At 36.9% G+C, this 21,416-nt stretch overlaps 1 protein-coding gene across 2 annotated transcripts; it reads right to left on the minus strand.

The window, feature by feature from the left end:
• Nucleotides 1–9,770: 9,770 nt before the first annotated feature.
• LOC121315741 (protein tyrosine phosphatase type IVA 1-like) lies at nt 9,771–19,208 on the minus strand. 2 transcript variants are annotated; one of them, XM_041250109.1, is made up of 6 exons: nt 19,061–19,208; nt 12,630–13,185; nt 12,068–12,160; nt 11,850–11,980; nt 11,377–11,451; nt 9,771–11,172 (listed from the first exon to the last, which is right to left on the minus strand). In XM_041250109.1, exons 2-6 carry the CDS (start codon nt 12,732–12,734, stop codon nt 11,055–11,057), a joined length of 522 nt encoding a protein of 173 aa, XP_041106043.1. In that variant the 5' UTR covers nt 12,735–13,185; nt 19,061–19,208; the 3' UTR covers nt 9,771–11,054. The 2 variants fall into 2 exon arrangements, with proteins under 2 accessions (XP_041106043.1, XP_041106045.1); XM_041250111.1 differs by lacking the exon at nt 19,061–19,208 and adding an exon at nt 14,014–14,105.
• Between the last annotated feature and the right edge of the window lie 2,208 nt (nt 19,209–21,416).

Consider the following 21,416-nt stretch of genomic DNA (forward strand, 5'->3'; position numbering starts at 1 on the left):
CCCTATCCAATGATATGAGTTTCCAACCTGTACACCAAATTATGGTGGCCCAGTAAATCAATGTTACACAATCACAGTCCTTAAGGGTTATTGAGATACAATGGATCATATTATAATGCTTGTAATGTTCAAACCTTACTTGTGCTGTGTTAAATATTTATAATAGTATGCAAAATTAATCTTCATCATTGTCACTTCCACCATGTTTTCTGTTTGGATAGATTAATACAGTTTGTGCAACCATACAGGTCTTTCCATAGAAGATTTGTTGTCCTACAGGAACACCTGCTCTTGCCATCACACGTTGATTTCCTACATCCACAATGGACTATTTCTCACAAGGCAAGGCTTGATGGCATTCCTTCCATCAAGTGGATGATTAGTCATAGACATACTCAGGTGTTTTGGCAGTTCTATTTAACTTTAGAGGCAATAGTGAGAATGTCCTGTGCAATGGAAAGCACTTTCTTGTGTATAAGTCACCTGAACATATTCTTCTATCACTGGTTCATCCACCAGTGCACCAATTTAGGAAATGAAAATCTGGTAGTCTGATTTCAAATCCTGAGCTGAAATAGGAGAACATCAAACATTAAAAAGTTGAAAGAAATTTGATATTGCAATAAAGTAGAACATACATGTAGCATATGACTGGAGGCAAAATTATTTAATTCAACCAATCTGAATAAAAAATGTTTGAATGCAGTATAATAGTCACACTCGAGAGCATCTGCATTACAAAATGTCCCACAGCCATTAATTACACAGTTTAGGGAAAACAGAAAAAAATTACCTAATACATGGAAAAATACAATTCAGTGAAAATTGTGGTCTTTTAAAGCTTGAAGAGAAAGATGTTGAATGGTCTACATTTTTACATACCTACAAACATGACCCCTAAAATGAATTACCAGACACCGGTCCTAACGATAAGCTCGGACCACACTTAGAAATTATAATCGTTGTTCCTTATATTATATATATATATATATATATATATATATATATATATATATATATATATATATATATATATATATATATATATACACACACAGTACTGTGCAAAAGTTTTAGGCAGGTGTGAAAAAATGCTGTAAAGTAAGAATGCTTTCAAAAATAGACATGTTAATAGATTATATTTATCAATTAACTAAATGCAAAGTGAGTGAACAGAAGAAAAATCTAAATCAAATCCATATTTGGTGTGACCACCCTTTGCTGCCTTCAAAACAGCATCAATTCTTCTTAATCTTAAAGTTAGTACTGCTCACTTGTTGTATTTGCTTACTGATCAATTTTAACTACATGTTTTTTTTTTCTAGGCTTCCAAGCCAAAGGCTGGTGAAGCCTATTGTTTTTTTTATTATTATTATTATTTTTATTTATTTTTTATTTATTTTTTTAAAAAGTTGCTCAAAAACTCACGAAATTTGGTATGCTGGTAGATGTCTGTGCAATAAGCGAGATAGTCGGCAAATTTGCATAAGTCACATAGTTCAGCAGCCATATTGGATTTTGCAGAATTTGTTAAAACACCTATGTATTTAAAACTACTTACTGCAGAGTTCTGAAAATTGCTATACATGTTGAGGGATAGTCCATGATTAACTGTTGTTATAAAGCTGATTGGTACTGTGGTTTGACAATAACTACTTGGAAGCCGTAAAGTTGCTTGAAACTCTAGTTTTATTTGGACTCGCCAAATATTTTACCCCGTTTTTTTTCTTACAAATTTAGAATGACCAATTGTTTTTAAGACCGTTTCTAACTGCTGCGGCCATGCAGTAACTCAGGAGAGGCGAAGACAAGCGCCGCCCGCTTTCTTTCACTCTGCAAGTCGACAGTGAAGCCACCACACCTGTTTTTTTTTTGTTTGTTTTTTAAACAATGCCTGTTGTAGTTATTTTAAGAAAGTTCTAACTTGTAATCCATCACACTAGCATACCAGCCGTAGCTATAAGGGAAGGTGAGAAGTAAGTTTCCTTGTTCAACCTGTCTATAAATTAACCAGTAACAAATTATTTTCTTTGTTTTTCCAGCCTACGTCATTGTTGATTGCCAATTTCTTTATTGTATTTTGTTAGGGAAATAAAAAATAAACATTTAACAATTACCAATGGCTAAATTAATTATTTACCTATGTATTAATGACAGTCTAAATACTAAGAACACTAGAAGATTTATTTAGGTTTGATTGTTTTTTTTTTTTTGTTTTTTTTTTGCGCCATTATAAAACTGTATAATAATAATAACTGTGATAATATTTTAGCAGTCCCTTATGTAAAATACAAAAAACAAAAAAAGCTTCCAGGTTACTATTTCTTAAATATGTAGTAAATAAAGTAGTAAATTGGTAGTAACCCTGTATGTAGTGCCTTTAGGAAATGAGTATTATTTGTGTGGTAATTGTGTAGTTTAAGTAAGCAGTCAGAAGTTTCAAAATAGTAAAAATAAACAGGTATTCAGTAGTAATTTCAGTAGGAAATGTGTACTATTCATAAGTAACGAAATGACCCAAAACTCAACTGTGACAGGCTGGCTTGCGGGGACGTCAGGCCAGATGCAGGAAGAACAACACGCACAAGGTACTGCAGTTTTTATTTTTATTTTTTGTTTCGTTTCGTTTCCCCCTTCCCCCCTCTCTCGTTCCTTCTCTGAACACCCACACCGACTGCAGAGAGAAATCAAACAATTAATTAATAGGGAGATGGCCACCGTCTGCACAAGGTTTTAAATTGTGGATGGGACTTCCCATCCACACTACCAAACAAAAACTATGGCTTTCGCTGTCATTTAAAAATACACAAATACAATAAATAAATCATAGTACAAACACAAAATACAAAATAACACGACATGGGCGGAGGGGGAGATCCCATTCTAAAAATAAATAAACAGCACATTTAAACAGCAGGGCTTTCCTACTGCCCTGCTACATCAACTTTTTCATAAGGGGTTCTGTAGGGCGAACACTGGTTACAGTGTGTTGATGCTTTGCTTTACATTTCAAGTCCTTTCGATCAGTTTTATTAGTGAATCTGCCGATGAAATCCTATATTTCCTTTTAGAGGCTTTATGTTCTCATCAGTCACAGAAACAACGTGAATTGCACAAACAAAATACTGATGTAGTGAAACATCAATGGTCGCTGCAATGTTGTTTATTATTTTCATGTGCAGTCGCATGGAATAATTTACCTGCGATTGGTTCATTTGACTTAATCACCAAAACAAATAACCCGACAATACTGTTACCAATATGAATTGGTCCCTCTGTTTAAGGTATGTTTTAAATTTTATGTGCAAGCCAACTGATGTAAACTTTTTATATTTCAAGAGATTAACATAGAATCTAACAAAGAATCAATTTATTACATATGCACTTTTCAATTAATTTTTTGAACCGATATGAGATTTTATCAACCACGGTGCAAAGTGATTTTCACCAGCAAAACACTGATATTGCTGACATACTGTGTTTATCTGGCGTAAAGTGGGACTGCGGCGTATGTAAAGAATGGTTTTCACGTGGCGTTCTGCATCCAGTATCAAATTAGCACTTTGCCATCATTAAACCATTATGGTATTGAAATGTATTGTAGCGACCTGAAGGGACTCTTATGTTTGTTTGTCTGTTGAACAGGTGCATGTGTTGTTCGGGACGGGACCATGTTGGGGGTTAAAATAGGGGGAGGGAAGTTAGTTGAGGGATAGTGAAGGGGTTAGGGGTGTGTGGGGATGTGCGTGTGCTTGTGTGTGAAAGGGGGAGTAATGGGAGTTGGATCTACCCCCTGGCGAGGAGTGGTGCAGCTCCTGCTGTTGCCAGGCAGTCAGTGCGAGTGATGTGCTGCAGTAATTGGTGAGGGCATGGGTTGGGGAATGGGTCTAGTATGGTTGATATAAGAGAGGGGGGATTGCTCCAGAGAGCAGAGTGGTTAGTGAGAGTGATTGAGTGAAGACAGACTGTACAGTGTCACTTCAATTAAGGCCTAGGAGAGTTAGCCAGAGAAAGAGTTAGTTAGAGGCTGTGAGGGTGACTGGAGTAGGAACGGGGGGGGGGGTCCATTCCATTCCTTTCCAAAACAACAAAAAAAAGTTTTGGGACCCTGTGTTGCCACATTGGTGTCAGAGGTGGAGGCCTGTAGCCTGGTGAACCAGTCCGATGGTGGACTTGAGGCTTGCAGGGGAGAGTGTAGCATTCACGGGGGTAGGGGTCAGGGCTGGTAGGTGTTGCAATCTAAAAAGACATATGCCCGATATATGCTCCTGCAAGGGAGCCGGCTCTTTTGTACAGCGGTATCGGTGCTATGCTTCAGTTTTCTTTGGATTTAAAATGTAAATTAGTTAAGGGAAAAGCAGCCACTGGGTTGATTAGCAGCTGCAGTCGGGGGCAGGTTTAACCATTTATGTAGGTATCTTTCTTTGTTTTGTGCATTTATGTGTTGCTTCATGCATTTGCTTCGTGCATTTAGTTTCATTTAAATGGGTCTTTGGATCAAGGATTCTGGGAATAACAGTTACAATTTTGTATTGTAGGAAAACAAAAAAAGTAACTGTTATCTGTAACACTGGTGTGTGAGTGCTTGGGCTGTGTGAATAGGTGGTCTGGGTTTATAAGCCAAGTAACACAACGCAACACATTATAATTAACCCTCTACGATCAACGTTATTAGATTTAAAAAAAAATAAAAAATTATAATTATTATTAGCACTAGTGCTAGGTCCCCTTTAGTTTGAGTTAAATAATGTGCATCTTTACGTTATTTTTTAGTTAGAATACCCGATTTGCATGCTGAAGCTGTGCATTTGTTAAAGCACAGCAAGACTACCCATAGCCGTGCCTTTGCCAAACGCACAGAGAAAGGGGGTTACAAATGCCTCATACTGTGACGAGACAGGGGTATATGGATAGCCCTTACATGGACTCCCAGAAAGCAACCACACTGATGTGATTGGCAGCAGAGAAAGAAAAGACTGAGACACCCTGTGATGCTCAGGCAGTTTATTATGCAGAGCCCAAAGGGTATCTGTTTGAATATTGTGACCCCCCTGCTTTTACAACATAGGAACGGCCCCCCTCTCAGGGTGACCACTGGCCCTCGTCCCCAAACTACAACCATACAGTATTTACACAAGCATACACTCCTCCTGGTCTCTCCCCTACATTTATAAGACATCCCCCCCTCCCCCACCCACCCCCAATATTTAATTAACCCTTTTTCCTCAGTTACAGGCTAGCCATGATCCTATGTGCTATGCAACTAATTTGCATAGCTCCCCCAGTCCCTGTACACATCACACTGCCCCCCTCTTAAATCCTTTGTCCCAAAACATACACAAAAACCCCAGCATTGCATTCCAAGCAAGGTCCACAACACAAAAGTTCAGGGAGCAGCTCAATTAATCTTGGTATCAGGCTGGTCTATGGTGCACACGGCGGGGTCTTCCGGTCCTTTCCAGGGTCACCGCCTGCACCTCCCGGACATGCACGATTGCAAAGTCAAAAGCCTGGAATACTTCAAGCCAACGTGCCACCTGCCCCTACGGCTCCCAAAACTGCAGCAGCCATTGCAGCGAAGCGTGGTTGGTGCAGAGCAGAAACTGGCAACCAAAGAGGTTGGGGCAGTAGTGCTTGGTGTCTTCCACCACCGCCAGTATCTCCCTCCGGGTTACGCAATAGTTGCACTCCGCTTGGCTGAGTGCCCGACTGAAGTATGCTACAGCTCTCTCTTCCCCCTCTTGGGATAGCACCATGCCAATCCCAATGTTGCTGGCATCTGTGTCTATGATAAAGGGTACAGCCGTGGATGGGGCAGCGAGGACATTTACGTAACAATCTGACAAAGTGTTTAAGCTGTTTACATTTGAAAACAAATGTTTTTAGACAGGGACCATGTCCCTGAATGCAGTTTTTGAAACATACAATAACTGTTGTCAAAGAACTAACTTTTTAGTTGGAATAATATTGCAGAATTTACAAACTGCACTTTGAAGCACTTACATTTGTATAGAAAAGGGTTAGATATCAGTATCATTCCCACAAAATATTTGAGATGGATCATTCCCTTCCCTTTTGGCAATCAACAAAGCAAGTTGTCTTGTTATAAAACATAAAATAAGATATTGTGGAGTAATATATTTACAAGTAACAAAGTTGACATCAAAGTTACATAGTTGACCAAAGTAACAGAATTGACAGGACAATCAGTACAATGGCTATTTTGTTCATTTTTAACACGTGTTCACATTCAGTGTCTATAAAAAGTTTACACCCCCTTTCAAAATTTTCACCTTTTGTTGCCTTATAGCCTGGAATTAAAATGCATACATTTTTTTTATTTATCTACACATCCTACCCCACAACTTCCTAGTGAAAAAAATATTCTAGAAATTTATAGAAAATTAATTCAAAATAAAAACTGAAATAGCTTGGTTGGATATGTGTCCACCCCCCTTGTAATAGCAATCCTAAATTAGCTCAGGTGAAACCAATAGCCTTCAAAATCACACACCAAGATAAGTGGCCTCCACCTATGTTGAATTGTAGTGATTCACATGATCTCAGGATAAGTTCAACGGTTAATGTAGGGTGCCTCTGCTGGGTAGTGCATTTCAAAGCAAAGACTCAACCATGAGCACCAAGGTGCTTTCAAAAGAACTCCGATACAAAGTTGTTGAAAGGCACAGATCAGGGGATGGGTAGAAAAAAAAATATATCAAAGGCCTTGAATATCTCTTGGAACATGGTCAAGATGATTATTAAGAAGTAGAAGGTGTATGACACCACCAAGAACCTGCCTAGATTAGGCCGTCCCTCCAAACTGGATGACCGAGCAAGAAGGATACTGATCAGAGAGGCTACCGGGAGGCTTTTATGGCCAAGACTGGTCAATATGTGCATGTGACAACAATATCCCAAACACTCCACAAATCTGGCTTGTATGGTAGGGTGGCAAGAAGGAGGCCATTACTCAAGAAAGCCCACCTTGAATCCCATTTGAAGTATGCAAAAAAACACTCAAACACTGTAGCCATGTGGCAAAAAGTTTGGTGGTCTGACGAAACTAAAACGGAACTTTTTGGCCTAAATGCAAAGTGTTATGTTTGGCGCAAACCCAACACAGCGCATCACCCAAAGAACACCATCGCTACTGTGAAGCATGGTGGTGGCAGCATCATGTTATGAGGATGTTTCTCATCGGCAGGAACTGGGGCACTTTTCAGGATAGAAAGGAAAATTAATGGAGCAAAGTACATAGAAGTCCTTGAGGAAAACCTGCTGCCCTCTACAAGAAAGCTGAAACTGGGATGGAAGTTCACCTTTCAGCATGACAACGACCCAAAGCACACAGCTAAAACTACACTGGAGTGGCTAAGGAACAAAAAGATAAATGTCCTTGAGTGGCCCAGTCAGAGCCCCGACCTAAATCAAATCAAAATTTGTGGCATGACTTGAAGTTTGCTGTCCATCAATGTTCCCCAAGAAACTTAACAGAGCTTGAACAGTTTTGTAAAGAAGAATGGTCAAATATTGCCAAATCTAGGTGTGCAAAGTTGGTAGAGACCTATCTCAACAGACTCACAGCTGTAATTGCTGCTAAAGGTGCTTCCGCCAAGTATTAACTCAAGGGGGGTGGAGACTTATCCAGTTATGATCTTTTTCAGTTTTGTATTTTTAATATATAATTTTTTCTCAATAAAAACTTATTTCCCCTTAACAGAAATTGCCTCACATAGGAAACCGTTTTATTATTATTTTTATTATTATTATTTTATTGTTATTATTATTAATAAATCAGAAATGCAAGCATGTTGATTTGCTGTAGTTTATTTGATGCCCGCAGCAGCACCCCACAGCTTCCATCTAAACTACAGGATGAATTGTGCACACAGAATATAACTGCAAATGTCTGTGCTGAATAGTACCCCAAAACCTTCCATGAAGATGTCCTTCGTACCAGCCTCCGGGAGGAAAACCTGCTGAACTGAGGGAGGATAGAATCTGAATTACTGGCACCGCACACCGGCAGTTACAGTGATACAAATGTGTAACATCAGCACATATAAATGCAAAGGATGTTATCATTGTTAAAAAATAAATAAATAAATAAAAACTTTCGAACCCCTCCAGGGGCCCTGAGTGCGTGGGCCTGAGTACAGCTGCACCTGTTATTGCTCCGTCACTGCCCCCTAGTGAAATTCAGGGTTCTTTTCTACCTCTGTTTTTAAGTAAGAGAAGCCATACTGTCTCACGCTAACCTAAGCAAGCACCAAGGGGGCTGGCTTTTCACCTGTGAAAATATATTGGCACACCTCTACTTTTGCAGCTCTGTGAAAGTCATATGAAACCCATTTTTTTTATTTGTGATGTGCCTACAATTTCGAATCATCACAAATCCCTTTTATGAAACAGGCCCATGATGACGCTATTTAGCAATGCAGAAACCGAAGCTCGGGTTCGCTACAACCAATCATGCCCATATAGCAACTCGGTGTGCCATCAAGAGAACTTTTGGCATCCTGAAGAGTCGATTACGCTGCCTGGGGTTCCTCATGTATGCACCTAAAAAGGTCTGCAAAATCTCATACAGTGCCTATTACTGACTGTACTCCTATTCACCTCACCTCTGGGTCTGTAAGTGCGGCTGCTATTACGACTCTCATTATCGTGACTGCTATTTATTTGTGCATGTTGAGTAATTTCCATTGTACTTAAGCTTACATAGGCTGCAGACTGCACCTATCCTTACATTAGCCCTTTAATCTACTCACTAGTAACCTCTAATTTTTTAATCTGTTTTCATTCCGTGCCATTGTCGACTTTTGTCCTCCTAGGGAAATGTATTGTCAGTAAGCAAAACAGTCTTTACTTCCCAGCAACTTGCACACCGATGCATGGCAAATGAAAATAAATCTTGAGATTTTTTTTAGCCTGTGCTAAGAGCCTTCGCAGTTTCATCAGGATTTGACAAGGGGTTCTCAGATAAATTAAAACATGTAAGTATGGTAGACAGTCAAACAGACTGCCTCAATATTCCCTTAAATGATACAGTATGTAACTTGTGCTATGAATGTGATAATTGAACAAGCAGTTCTCTGTGCACTCCCACCAGCCAGATGGGATATGCATTCACAGAAGGTATTTAATGTTTTATTAATGCTCATTATTTGATATCCACAACATACCAAGACATATATCCCAAAATTTAGTGTTTTCAGAAATCTGTAAAGATAACATTTATCAGACTATTGCCAAGGTGACCATTTGTGCATCTGTGTGTTATCTGTTTGGGGTGATTGAATTTAGTCATTAAACATTACTGTAATTCTTGTACAGGAGTGGAATTGTTACTCATGTTCCCAAGATACAGTAGTGATAATCAACAGCTACTCATTGAAGAGTTTCTCTCATGTATCTCAAAGCAGCATGTCGTTAAGTTACTAGCTATCAATGTAGTACTTTTATTTTCTGCAGTGAAGTAACACAAGTTTTCTAAAAGACCTTTGAATTGATTTCAGTACTGCCAAGTAAAAATTGATCAGGTGAGTTAAGGCAATTTGATTAGAAAAGGGTTCTCTCACAAAAATGCAAAACAGTATAATAAAACAGCAGCTCATTATCCTAGCAGAACTATTCCAAAAATATTATATCCACATTTGTGGACCCATGGACTAAGAGACCTTGTCCAGGATTGTTCTGGGCGATTATGTGCTGCTTTTTACTTATTTGCAATATTGAAAACAAAGAAATACCCAGACAAATAAGAATTCATTTTCAGTGTTTATTTAGATGTACAGTACAAGCTTTTCGCACCAGATTTTATAACAAGCTTGTGAACACTGGCAAATTACTTCTCCCACAGTACTACACCACACATTCCCACATACAGTATAAATCTTGATCTAACATTAACATACATCATTTCAAATACATAACAAAATTATCAAGTATCTAAGAATTAAGTTATGCAAAACAAATAAGGCATACAAAATATTGTAGACAAGTCTGCAATTTGAAGCCAAAACTGAAGAAATCACATTTTAGACAAAGCAGTAGTTGGTAACCAAAGTTGATAGATACATTAAAAAAAATTATAAAGCTCAGAAGATCATTGTACAATATAAATTCTTAGCTACAATAACAAAGCATTTGTATATTAAAATATTTACTGAAGGGCATACTTCGAATATACTTCCTGCACAAGACAAAGGCAACAATTTATTTTTTCAGATGCAAATATTAAATATTAAATAGCCTCTCCCTCCCCATCTAGCTGTACCCAAGAGGGCCACTTTCCTTTTAGACTGTAAGGCTTTAATATATGACAAATCTACAAGCAGCATGTGCTTCTATACAGTAAAAAGAAAACGGTACAGCTAGCTCTGTTTAGATAAGGTTGTGATTAAAAGATAATATTGGAAAAATAGTAGCAGAAGCAACTTAAAACATATAAACATGGTATTTACTATTAAGACCATATACAGTGTGTTTTGTGCAAAGATAGCCCACCCACTAGTTTTAAAACTGGTTAGGTGTAAACTGAGCAGCTGGTTGTTTTTTTACTGGTCCCCATCCCCAAACCGTTACTTAAAAAAAAAAGAGACCAGTTTAAAAAAAAAAAAGTGTCAAGCTAGTCTGCACTTCTGGAAAATAATATCAGCAACTGGAATGACAGGTATCAAGCTGGAAATTTGGCACCCAATGCCCCCTACATTTTTTATGCTCCTAATTTGCAGAAAGAAGGGTAGTGCAAAATAGATCCAAAACATTTGTTAATGCATGATTTTATGGGAGAGACCAAATGATTGAACTTAAAAAGTAGGGGAGGGACTTTTAAAAAAAAAAAAAAAAAAAAAAAAAAAAAAAAAAAAAAAAGGCCAAACACATGTCCTTCGTATAACCTATGGTAGCACCTAATGACCATTACTGAAGACTGGAGAAAAACAAAACAAAACAAAAAAAAAGTCTATAAAATTCATCATTAGACAGGCTACACATCAACACCATTCTCCACTTTTCTTTAGCAGTAGGTAGCAGGGATTGCCTCTCCTTCACTGAATGCAACAGTTGGTTCGGTAACCATTGGAATCTTTGAATCGGAGCCGCATCTTTGGACGATATTTCTCCAGGTACAACAGCTGTCTGCTATTGAATGCACCCCTGCGCTTCCTAGGGAGCGGAATTAATTTTTTTTTAAAAAAATAGCCATAAATCATCAGCAACAGAAAAAACATGATAATCGATCAGTAATTAGAGTGACTTACAAACAGAGCTTCCATATAACCTACCTAACCCAATTAAGATTAAATAGTCAGTGTAGCGGCATGTATCGCCTAAATAGTTATATATATATATATATATAAAAGAACTTACTGTCTTATGAACTGGACTGCATCTTCATATTTCATTCCGCACTCAATCAGTGCAAGGGCAACCAGGACTGGAGCTCTGTAATGCAAAAAAGCCATTCAACAGCTACTAGTCATGAAGGAAAGTTTGTTAAAAAAATTTATATAATTTGTTTAATTTACACTAGATCAAATTAAAGAACAATAAGGTAGTATGTCAAGTAGACAAACGCTTCTTGTAGCAATTTGATCAACCTATACCGAGCCAGGATATACTGCACAGCTGTATTGTTTTTAGAGCAATTTACAGCATCGAAGAGTTCCCAGAGATTGCATCGCCCACTCATTTGCAGGGATAATGTCAGTGTAAATGTGTAAAGTTGATCAAATCAACCCTTTTGGTAAGTTTTACTTTAAGGAAGTAAATAAGCACAGGAAAATTCTGAACACACAATTAGAGGGGGAAAAGAAAAAAAAAAAAAAAAAAGCAGAACATACCTTCCAAGTCCAGCTACACAATGAACAGCAATGCAACAACCAGGCTCCTCACGGAACTTTGCTTTCAAGAGGTTCAGCCAATCATCCACAATCTGGTTTGAAGGCGGGGCTCCATCATCAAAGGGCCAATCCTTAAAGCCAAGATTAAATACATGAATAGTTAACACACAGCAACACGCTTATGATGCTTTGTTGTGCAGACATTCAACTATACTTACTAAAACCTGAATGCCTTCTTTTTCCACTAGAGATGTATCATAGGTGGCTTCACACACTCTCACCACTGTAGTAACTCCATATTTTTTCAGCTCCTTCAAAAGAAACGTTAGAGTGATCAGTATGTAGCCTATAAAGCAGAATTTGTAAATCAAATCAGATGTGAATATTTGGGTGTTTTTCCCTTTAGTGCCACAAATAACATTTAGTAATTCACAAAGCCGAACACTGCAGTTAAGCTGGTATAGCAACAGTCACCTGCAAATATCTAGCCCAAAAACAATGAAAACTTCAACATTTCAGTAAAGTAGCAATTTTCCTTGCCAAGGTTCTGAAACCATATTTCATTTTAGAAACAAACTATGCAATATAGCTTATGAATAAAGGGAAAAAAATAGATCACTATAACCTTGCAATTATGTAACAATCTCCAACTAGTCACAAGCTGTGATTTCAACTGATTAAGGCACCAACAGAGGACTAGCGATTTTCTTGCTGATATTGTACCTAAAGTGCAATGTATAGATTAAAAAACACAAGTTTATTTGACCTATAATGGCTTACCTCTATGAATTTGTTTAAGGTTGCATTGGTGGGGTTGTGAGTGATGAGGAATCTCATGTTCTTGTAAGTGATCTCCACAGGGGCTGGACGATTCATTCGAGCCATTGTTAAACAGGTTTTATATAAAACAGAACCAGATTGTAAAAGAAATTGTGGATATATGGAAACAAATTTTTACTTTCACTATACTCCACTTGAAATTCTCAGCACTGGCAAATATGTTGAGTATAATTAAGGGGGGGTGGGGTGGGAATGAACCTCTTAGTAGCAATTCTTAATTTCAGTTATACTGAGGCCACCAAAATACAGTGCACTGAAGATTATCCCATCCAGGTTTTGTCTCCTCTGTTAAGTGCCCTGCCACTTTCTGAATTCAATGCTTTTTATCTGGGTTATCAGTACCACTGGTACTCGGGTCCTAAGGGGGTTTCTTCGTGGAGTAGTAATGGATTTCTACAGTTCACTTGTCTGCATAGACGTCGTGCTGTGCCTGGCAGTAGTCTCCGCTGCCTTTCAGAAACTCCATAAATGTGTGACCAAGAACACCACAGAACTGCTGTAATGTAAAAAAACAAAACAAAACAAACAAGTCAATGGTAAAGGCATACACCCCTTCATGCATGTAGCCTATATGCATACCCAGAAGAGGGTTAAAAAATAAAAAAGTGATAATTATGCAAATGAATTTTATGGAAACTAGCACTACATGTAAGCATTTACCTTTTGAAATGAAACTAGAAATGGGAGTTTGAAAGCAAAATCTAATGGATGTCATATCCAGAGATTAAAAGCAACGTGGCACCAAAATGGTTAAATAAGCAATAAGGCACGAGAGGTCATGGGTTGTGCTGGACATTGTCACTTGTGTTGTTTGACAAGGTGCAGCAGAGTGCCTGCAACCAACCACAAAGTGACAATACCCAGCACAACCCACGCCCTCAAGTGCTTTATTGCTTTTATAAAGCGTAGTTAAACATTTTATAATGTAAAGATAAATCTATATACAGTAAACTCCGGCTAAGAGAACACCCCTCGGGAAGCAAGCCAAGCGTTCTCTTAGCCAAAGTGTACTTTAGGACAGAGTTGACCACCAGACAAAATATGAAGCAAAAAACTCATTTATTTATTAACTGTCAAGATGACGCACGTGCATCAACACATGAAATGAAAAGAAAAAAGTAAAAGAAAAGCAATAGGCAAGTGTATGTTAATAAACAAAAAAAATAAACAGACAAAATTAGTGTCAATAAACTGCCAAACTAAATTAACACAGCACCTCTACACATGTTTGCAGCTGCAACTCTAGATTAATTATGAATACCTGTAAAAGAGCAATATTCAATACATGCACACAATTATTTAACAGAACGGTGAAGCAACTCACCAGAACGAAAAACACCATATTGCTCGGCAGCTTGTCTGATTCAGGTTTTTTTTTCAGGAGCTCGAACAATTTCCAACTTTTTGTAGCAAGAGAAACAGCAGCGCGTTTCGCCGTTTGTTTACATGCCATTTTGTAGCGATGAGATTCACTCGTGGAAATCAGAATACAAAACGAGGCAATGATATGACGGCGGTTCTGGAAAGATTGAATAAACCAATCAGTGTGCCTCAAGACACTCTCGCGATGACAAGTCACATTTGAAAAGATTGAATACCATTTGAATTGAAGTTTGATGATGAAGTTATCAGGTTACAAAACAGTACTGTATCAGTTGTGAACGAATCGCTTGCAGCACCAAAAAGGTAATCGTTTAAACGAAGTTCCTATTCCTTTAGGCGACGCATTTACAATGGGAGAAATCTGTTTTACCACAAGGGTGTTCTCTTAGGCGAAGTGTATGCAGAGATGACTGTAGTTTCTAAGCATGTATTTACATTTTGAGGTATATAACCTTACAAAACAGAAAATAGTCCTTTTAACTAAAAATAATATTAAGGTAAAACACTTCCTTTTTTTGTTTCAATAAATGCATATATATACACACATCTCTCTCTCTCTCTCTCTCTCTCTCTCTCTTATATATATATATATATATATATATATATATATATATATATATATATATATATATATATACACACACACAAGAAAGATCATTTGTGCACTACAATGCTTGATATTGACGAGGTGCTGACCAGTATAAGGTAATTACATGTAATGAAAGTAGAGTCTCTACGGCAATGCAAAAGTTCAAAATTCTTTCAGCCAAACTTTCAGTTTAGATGGCTTACCAAAAGAGTTTCTGTAGAGACATTCATGGTCGCACTCTCATTATTTTTTATATATATATATATATATATATATATATATATATATATATATATATATATATATATATATATATATATAATTTTTTTTTTTTATAAAGACTTTAAATAACTATTTAAAAAAAAAAAACTTGCTTAGTTATGCTTCACTTAATTTGACTTTATAGACATTAGGAGGAGGCATTAAAGTGCAGGAAGAGGTTTTGCTATCATCAAATCTTGTTTGTTTATTGATATTGCTCCAGTGCTTTCTATTGTCTAGCGAGGGTACCCAGTAACTCTGCAGGAAGGTCGCGAATCTGTGACCGCTGATGGACATAATTTCTCTCGCTTGCAATCCAGCATTGGACAGTTTCTGTATTACGATACTGTAGATGCTTTGATTAGTATATATTTGTGAGGTGCCTGCATATTCTATGTACCATTGTTGTTAGATAGCTTTAAGTGCTTTGCTTTGTTGGGATGAAGATAAGGCAGGTGGATTTTCTGGAAGTTTTAAAAAGTACTTCTCCAGTGAAGCTATGGGGCACAAGAGGTTTCCAGGCTCTTCAAACATGAATGCACAATTAGATTCTTTGTTCTGTTTCTGGGGATTGTTGTGATTTTTTTGTACTTTCATTAAAGGTCATGGTGGCATACTTAGCTCTGTTTATTGCACAAAAAGTTGCTTAAATCAGACCTTTTTAAATTGTTATCTGCTCCTAAAAAGTTGCAGAGTTAAAGTTACTTATAAAATGTTAGTTAAATTGAAATCTGCAACTGTTTAAGGAGCAGAAAACAAATAAAAAAGTCTTTCTGTAAATGTTTTATCTAGGCCTTCTCGTCTCAGTTTTTTAATTATACCCACAAAACACATTATTTGAAGTTGTGAATTCTGTGTCACTCATTAAACTCCTGGATAAATTTAGAAGGGGTTATTTATAAATGTCCATTTAATCCACCAAGGGCACCATCATAGCTACTTATTCTGTATTACTCGCCTTTCCAATTTCTGACTGCAAAATAAATTTCTAAGGATATTACTTTACTGTACTTTTGTAATTAATTTAAATTCAATTTTTTTTTTTTTCAGAAAGCCAGTCATTGAAGCATTTAATAGCCAATTTGTTTGTTTTTTCTAGTACATCAGCGTGATGGGACAACTTTCTTTTCTTCAGTTTCGGGAGAGTTGCTTTTATGAATTGATGCAGTTTTGTTTTGTAACCATTCATCAATTGTCATGGGCACAAACCATTCAAAAGTGATGTCTTTGGTATCTTCCATGACAGCAGGTACTTTGATAGATGTTTTCTTTGATTTTGCGTGGGGCAGGGACACGTGGTTAGCACAGGTGCAATGATTTGCCTTTATAGCCAAGTTCTAAACAGCGCCATTGTGCTGGATATTGTAATGGCTTGGAACACTGATGGACCAATTAGCATGCAGTATTCTAAAACTTAGTTTTATAATGTTCACTTGAAACCTTCTATAATGGAACTGGAGAATATCTTGTGTACCAATTATAAAACAACCTACTGGAAAGTATGAGGTCTGTACTCTATCATTGACATGGCCAGAGGTTCAAGCAATGCAGTTTTAACTGGACAACACTGGTAGTGGAACTTAAGTATGGCCCTACCAAATTCACTGTACATTTTCATAAATTTCATGGTCGTAACATTTAAAAATCTTAAATTTCTCAGTTTCAGATATTTTAATCTGAAATTTCACATTTGTGTAGCATAGTATGAACATGTAGTTAAAAAGGGCAAAAGATAAAACATTTTAGTTAACCTGAAGTTAACAAAAGCATGTTACTAACAAAGTAGAAATGCTAAAAGAAAATGAAACAAATCCAGGGATCACTATGACTTGTGTTTCTGTTATTGTTACTAAAGAAAACTGTTCTGGTTTTAAACGCCACTGTATGCAACAGTTGCTCAAAAACTATTGTGAAATGTTGTTTTTCTTTATTCCCTATCTCTACAGTGTAAATACCTGTCCAGATTTAGATAAGAGTTCTCTGCATCCATGGAGTTTGTTGGAATTGATACAGACAGCGCTGAACTAGGGACAGGTTAGTAGCTGGACAATATATCCAGAGGCTAAAAAATGTTAAATGTGAAGTCTCTGAAATTACTGACATTTACTTATTTGTCCTGCGCTGCTTTTAATGTATTTTTCTGTTCATACTATTACTTAGTTAATATTTGTCTTCCAAGTTATTTTTCATGATCTGATGCAGTAATGATTATTTTAGATTAAGGTCTAATTTGACTCGCCTGACAGTACTACCTTGGTCATACTAAACCTGCCTTGGATGCCCATGTCTACCAATCAGTGAAAAGTGCCCAGTTATTGGCTGTTGTCAATTGATAAATCCTGTCCAGTTCATGATGAGCTTTTTTTTTTTTTTTTTTAAATTGAAACAAGCTAACAATCACATCAAGAACCTGTAACAGTACATATAACTTCTAGATTTTAGTGCAGTGTAAAAGTACACAAAACAGACCAGGTTTTACAGTGCATTTTGAATCAGTGGAATTTTTTGAATAAATAAACAGACAAAGGAAATATTCACAACTTCAAGATTAAAGTGGGAGGCGGAGGGCGGGTTAATTGCTCCCCTCCAGCCAACAACAAGTCTTGACTTGTTTTGATTTCATCAAAGCAAACTACTGTACTTGACATTCATTCAGCTAGGCCATACTTTAAATACACAGGCAACAGGTATGTTATTAATATTAATTAGTTGGATTTTTTTGTTTTGTTTTGTTTTTTGTATTATTTTTGGCGATTCAATTTAAGATTTGTCAAACTTACAGAACTTCTATTTACGTATCGGCAATATTTCGTTTAAACATTTAAATATGTTTATTGACTTTACCAAGCTGTATTCGGTTACCATTATTAAAATATACGGTTCAACCTGTCGTTTATCTGGAAATAAACCAAACCAACCTCAATTACCAAGCACGTATATACCTGATTATTATAAACGTTGAGTTGCAAGTTTGTCCCTGATGTTCACATCAGACCATATTTTGTTAAGCATATAAGAAAAACAAAAACAAAACAGAAACGCCAAATTATCTATTAATAGTACACACCCGATTTTTTTTCTTCTTTTGTGTGGCCATTTATAGATCTAACCCTACTTTTTTTTTTTTTTTTTTAATCCACCGAGCCACTTACTGTAGGATTAAGTGTACAAATGGACCCCTGTTAATTACAACCGTGGGTTCCACCACGTTCTTAATACGGTTTATTTTTGATAAACTTAAAATAGTCAGACTGAATCAGTGACGCTTTTTATGTAGTAGCGTGCGAATCACACCACTGTATTTTACTAGTAAATATAGCGTCATGGTTTTATTTGAATATTTTTAAAAAATCACGTTTTTATAAGTTTGGTACTGGCTGCCTATTCTTGTTGGTGGGCCACAAAATGCAAAACCAACCAAGAAAGAAAGCCAGGGCATGCCCTGCCCTACTTCAGTTCAGAACTAAACTGGATTGAACAGGCTCGTGTACTTATAACGCCGCACTACGCTGTTCTTATGAAATTGAATAAAAAATACACAGCTTCCATCAATGCTCCAAGACACAACTAAGCAGATATCAAAACACAGTCAATTAAATACTAAAAATGCAGTTTAGTAAATCAACTACGCAGACTGTAAAAATGTGCCTTATTAAAACCCCGACTGATCTATTTTGTTTTAAATACATTTCAAATACATTTATAACAAAGCTCTATCGGCATAAATGAAACCAGCATCTGTTTGCAGTCAGTGGCCATGCGATTAAAGAAAGGCTCTTTGTGTAATTTTCACCTCCATCACAAAGCTTAATCTTGTGCTGTTCACAAAACATACTTCGTGGGAATTGTTACTTGAACGTATACTAAAACACAGCAAGGCTAGGGAGTTTACTTTTTATTTAACAATCACAAACGTCGCGTTTATGTAAATAAAATTGCCTTGACCGAGTAGCACGTGTAATTAAATGTAGCTAGATGTTAACACTCGGAAGAAACGAATAAAAATTAAATACAAATTCCAAACTGTGAGGCCAGGTAATAAAACGACGCTAAGTGACCGAGGCTACAGTTAATCATATTATTACCACAATTTTTTTCAATTAACAAAACACAGCAATGTAAATGAACTGGTACTTACAGGGATATGCTTACTCATTGAAGATTGCAGCTTAATCATAAAGCCGGTCCCTATGAAGAAAATTAAATATATGGTGACTGTACCATACAGCTATCAGGCGTCGTCGGCGTCTGCTGCTCTGTGCTTGACAGCGGTTCCCTTTCTTCCATGACCCCTCCCCGTGTCTACAACAGAATGACATGACGTGTGCGCTTACTCAGTGCGTCACAATTCAGCTTTATTTATTTTTTATTTTTTTTGTATTTAAAAATTTAAACATAGATACATGCAGTGTACTGCTTTAAATACTCTTGCCACGCAGACGGTAATATTTGGTGCAAAATATCGTTGCATTTAATATAGTAATGTTAGAAGACCTCTATTATCCGATGGTTAAAGGTTATCGCGTTACCAAGAGACCGGTAACAAGTTTTTGTCACTGCAAAGTTTGCAAAAATTTTAAATAAAATGTCAGTGTTACAACATTTTCAGTAGCTTAGTGTTAATACCCTTCATTAACTGACATTCCTACAACAGTGCCACTTTGTCTCTTTTAAAAAGTAAAGGCTTCAGAATCTGGTCCAGCTTTGTCAACTGTAATGTAACTATTTCTCTAAAATCAGACTTTGTGTAATGTTAGGTCTTCCCTATCTGAATAAGTTGCTTCACATTTAATTTTCTTATAGGGACTTTGTATAGAAGTAGGAGCCAGCACCATCGATCTGCCACGTTGAATCCCGTTTCCCTTTGTTTTGTTGGGTGCAAACTTAACTACAACTTCAATTCTGTGCGCTAGATGCTGCTGCAGCACTCACGAATATATTGATTCTTGGCTAATTTAGCCATAAGTCTGTGGCAGGCAGCTAGAACTGAAGAAAAGCTCTTCAACACTTCCATTTAAACTTCCTTAACCAGGGGTGCAAATCGTTTTGAAAACTGGTGCTAGACTGTTTTGAAAGTTTAGCACCAGAGAGCCTACTGGTGCTAAATGATCAAACCCTGCCCTAATCAAGTCACACTCACAACTTCCCAGACTACAGGAACCTTCTATGTGGATGAGTGTGGGTGGATCATGTGAGTTGTCCTAGTAATATTGTTGCTAGGAGGTACACATGTTGTTTGTTGAGATGCTGTGTAACGTGTTGTGTAGCAGATTAATCATTTGGGAGTCTAGTATTGAAATTTAGGTTTGAGACATAATTTAAAAAAAAAAAAAAGTTTTTATTTAACATCATGTAATCAAAGCAACAGTCTATCACACTTTGTAATTTGATATGTTAACATAACATTATTCAGCAGGTTTTATTTAATTTTATGAAGCAAAATAAGTTAATTCTATACTGGATGATGCAAAACTTTTGGCCATAGCTGTAGTTCCAGACCACAGTTCAGGAACATGAACTCTGGTATCAATCATTCTTTTAAACTAAAGGCATAGTTTTTTGAAGAGTGAAGGAAAAATGTTAAAAAGGGTTATTCTCAGCAGTTTGCATTGAGACAATAACAGTAATAATAACATCTTTATTTTTATATAGCACCTTCATAGTGGACCACCATCACAAAGTGCTTTACAGAGGTAGGCTGTGAACTATTTGCAGAGTCACTTACAATATGACATTGACTTAACATCTCATCCACAGGATGGATCACAAGGAAGTTAAGAGACTCGGTCACATAGTGAGTCAGTCAGTGGCAGAGGTGGGACTTGAACCGGTGACCTTTACCCACTGGATCACACTGCCTCCTGATTATGTATTAGTTTTAACATACCCAAACACAATTGTAAGAAAGACACTGGGATGATCCAACAACTAAACAACTCAAAGTTCTGCACCTAATTCTGGATAATCAGCATTTTCTTTTAACTTCCACAATAAAAGGCAGTGTTGTGTAATGCATTGAGGTTACAGATTCTGACCCCTGCTGGTGAGATAGTTAACCAGCACCCTGCTGGTGCTGGTTAACGGCTCTAAAACTGCTTAGGAAAACAATCCTTGGTAAGACGCTCGCTTGTGGTGTATAGTCACTTGTCTGCTTAGCATCTGCAGTGGTACACTAACTCAGAAAGCCTGAACATGGTTGGGAACATACATTGTACAATGAGGGTTTTTTCCTTTAATCACTCTTTCCAGATGTATTTCTCAGCTCAGATCAATAGATGGTTCCTTTGTAAACTCTTATCTGTCAAGCCAAGGAGTGTTGATTGTACTGGGTAAATATATAGAGAGAATAGTTTGATGTTTGTACTGTGGTCCAAACACATCCATAGTTTAATCCAGATTGTTCTGTTCTGTTAATGATTTGTAACATGATGTGCACAAATTGATTAGAGACTTTTAGTATTTACTAGTTCCTAAGAGATTCCAAAGATAATATT

This window comes from Polyodon spathula, chromosome 5 (genome assembly GCF_017654505.1).
Source record: "Polyodon spathula isolate WHYD16114869_AA chromosome 5, ASM1765450v1, whole genome shotgun sequence".
NCBI classification, from domain to species: domain Eukaryota; kingdom Metazoa; phylum Chordata; class Actinopteri; order Acipenseriformes; family Polyodontidae; genus Polyodon; species Polyodon spathula.

Excerpts from the sequence above, each read along its gene's own strand:
- LOC121315741 (XM_041250109.1), bottom strand. The coding sequence starts at position 12,734 with ATGGCTCGAATGAATCGTCCAGCCCCTGTGGAGATCACTTACAAGAAC. Across the intron at positions 12,161-12,629 it reads CCTTAAACAAATTCATAGAG|GAGCTGAAAAAATATGGAGT; the intron begins GTAAGCCATTAT and ends TTTCTTTTGAAG. Across the intron at positions 11,173-11,376 it reads GCAGTCCAGTTCATAAGACA|GAAGCGCAGGGGTGCATTCA; the intron begins GTAAGTTCTTTT and ends TCCGCTCCCTAG.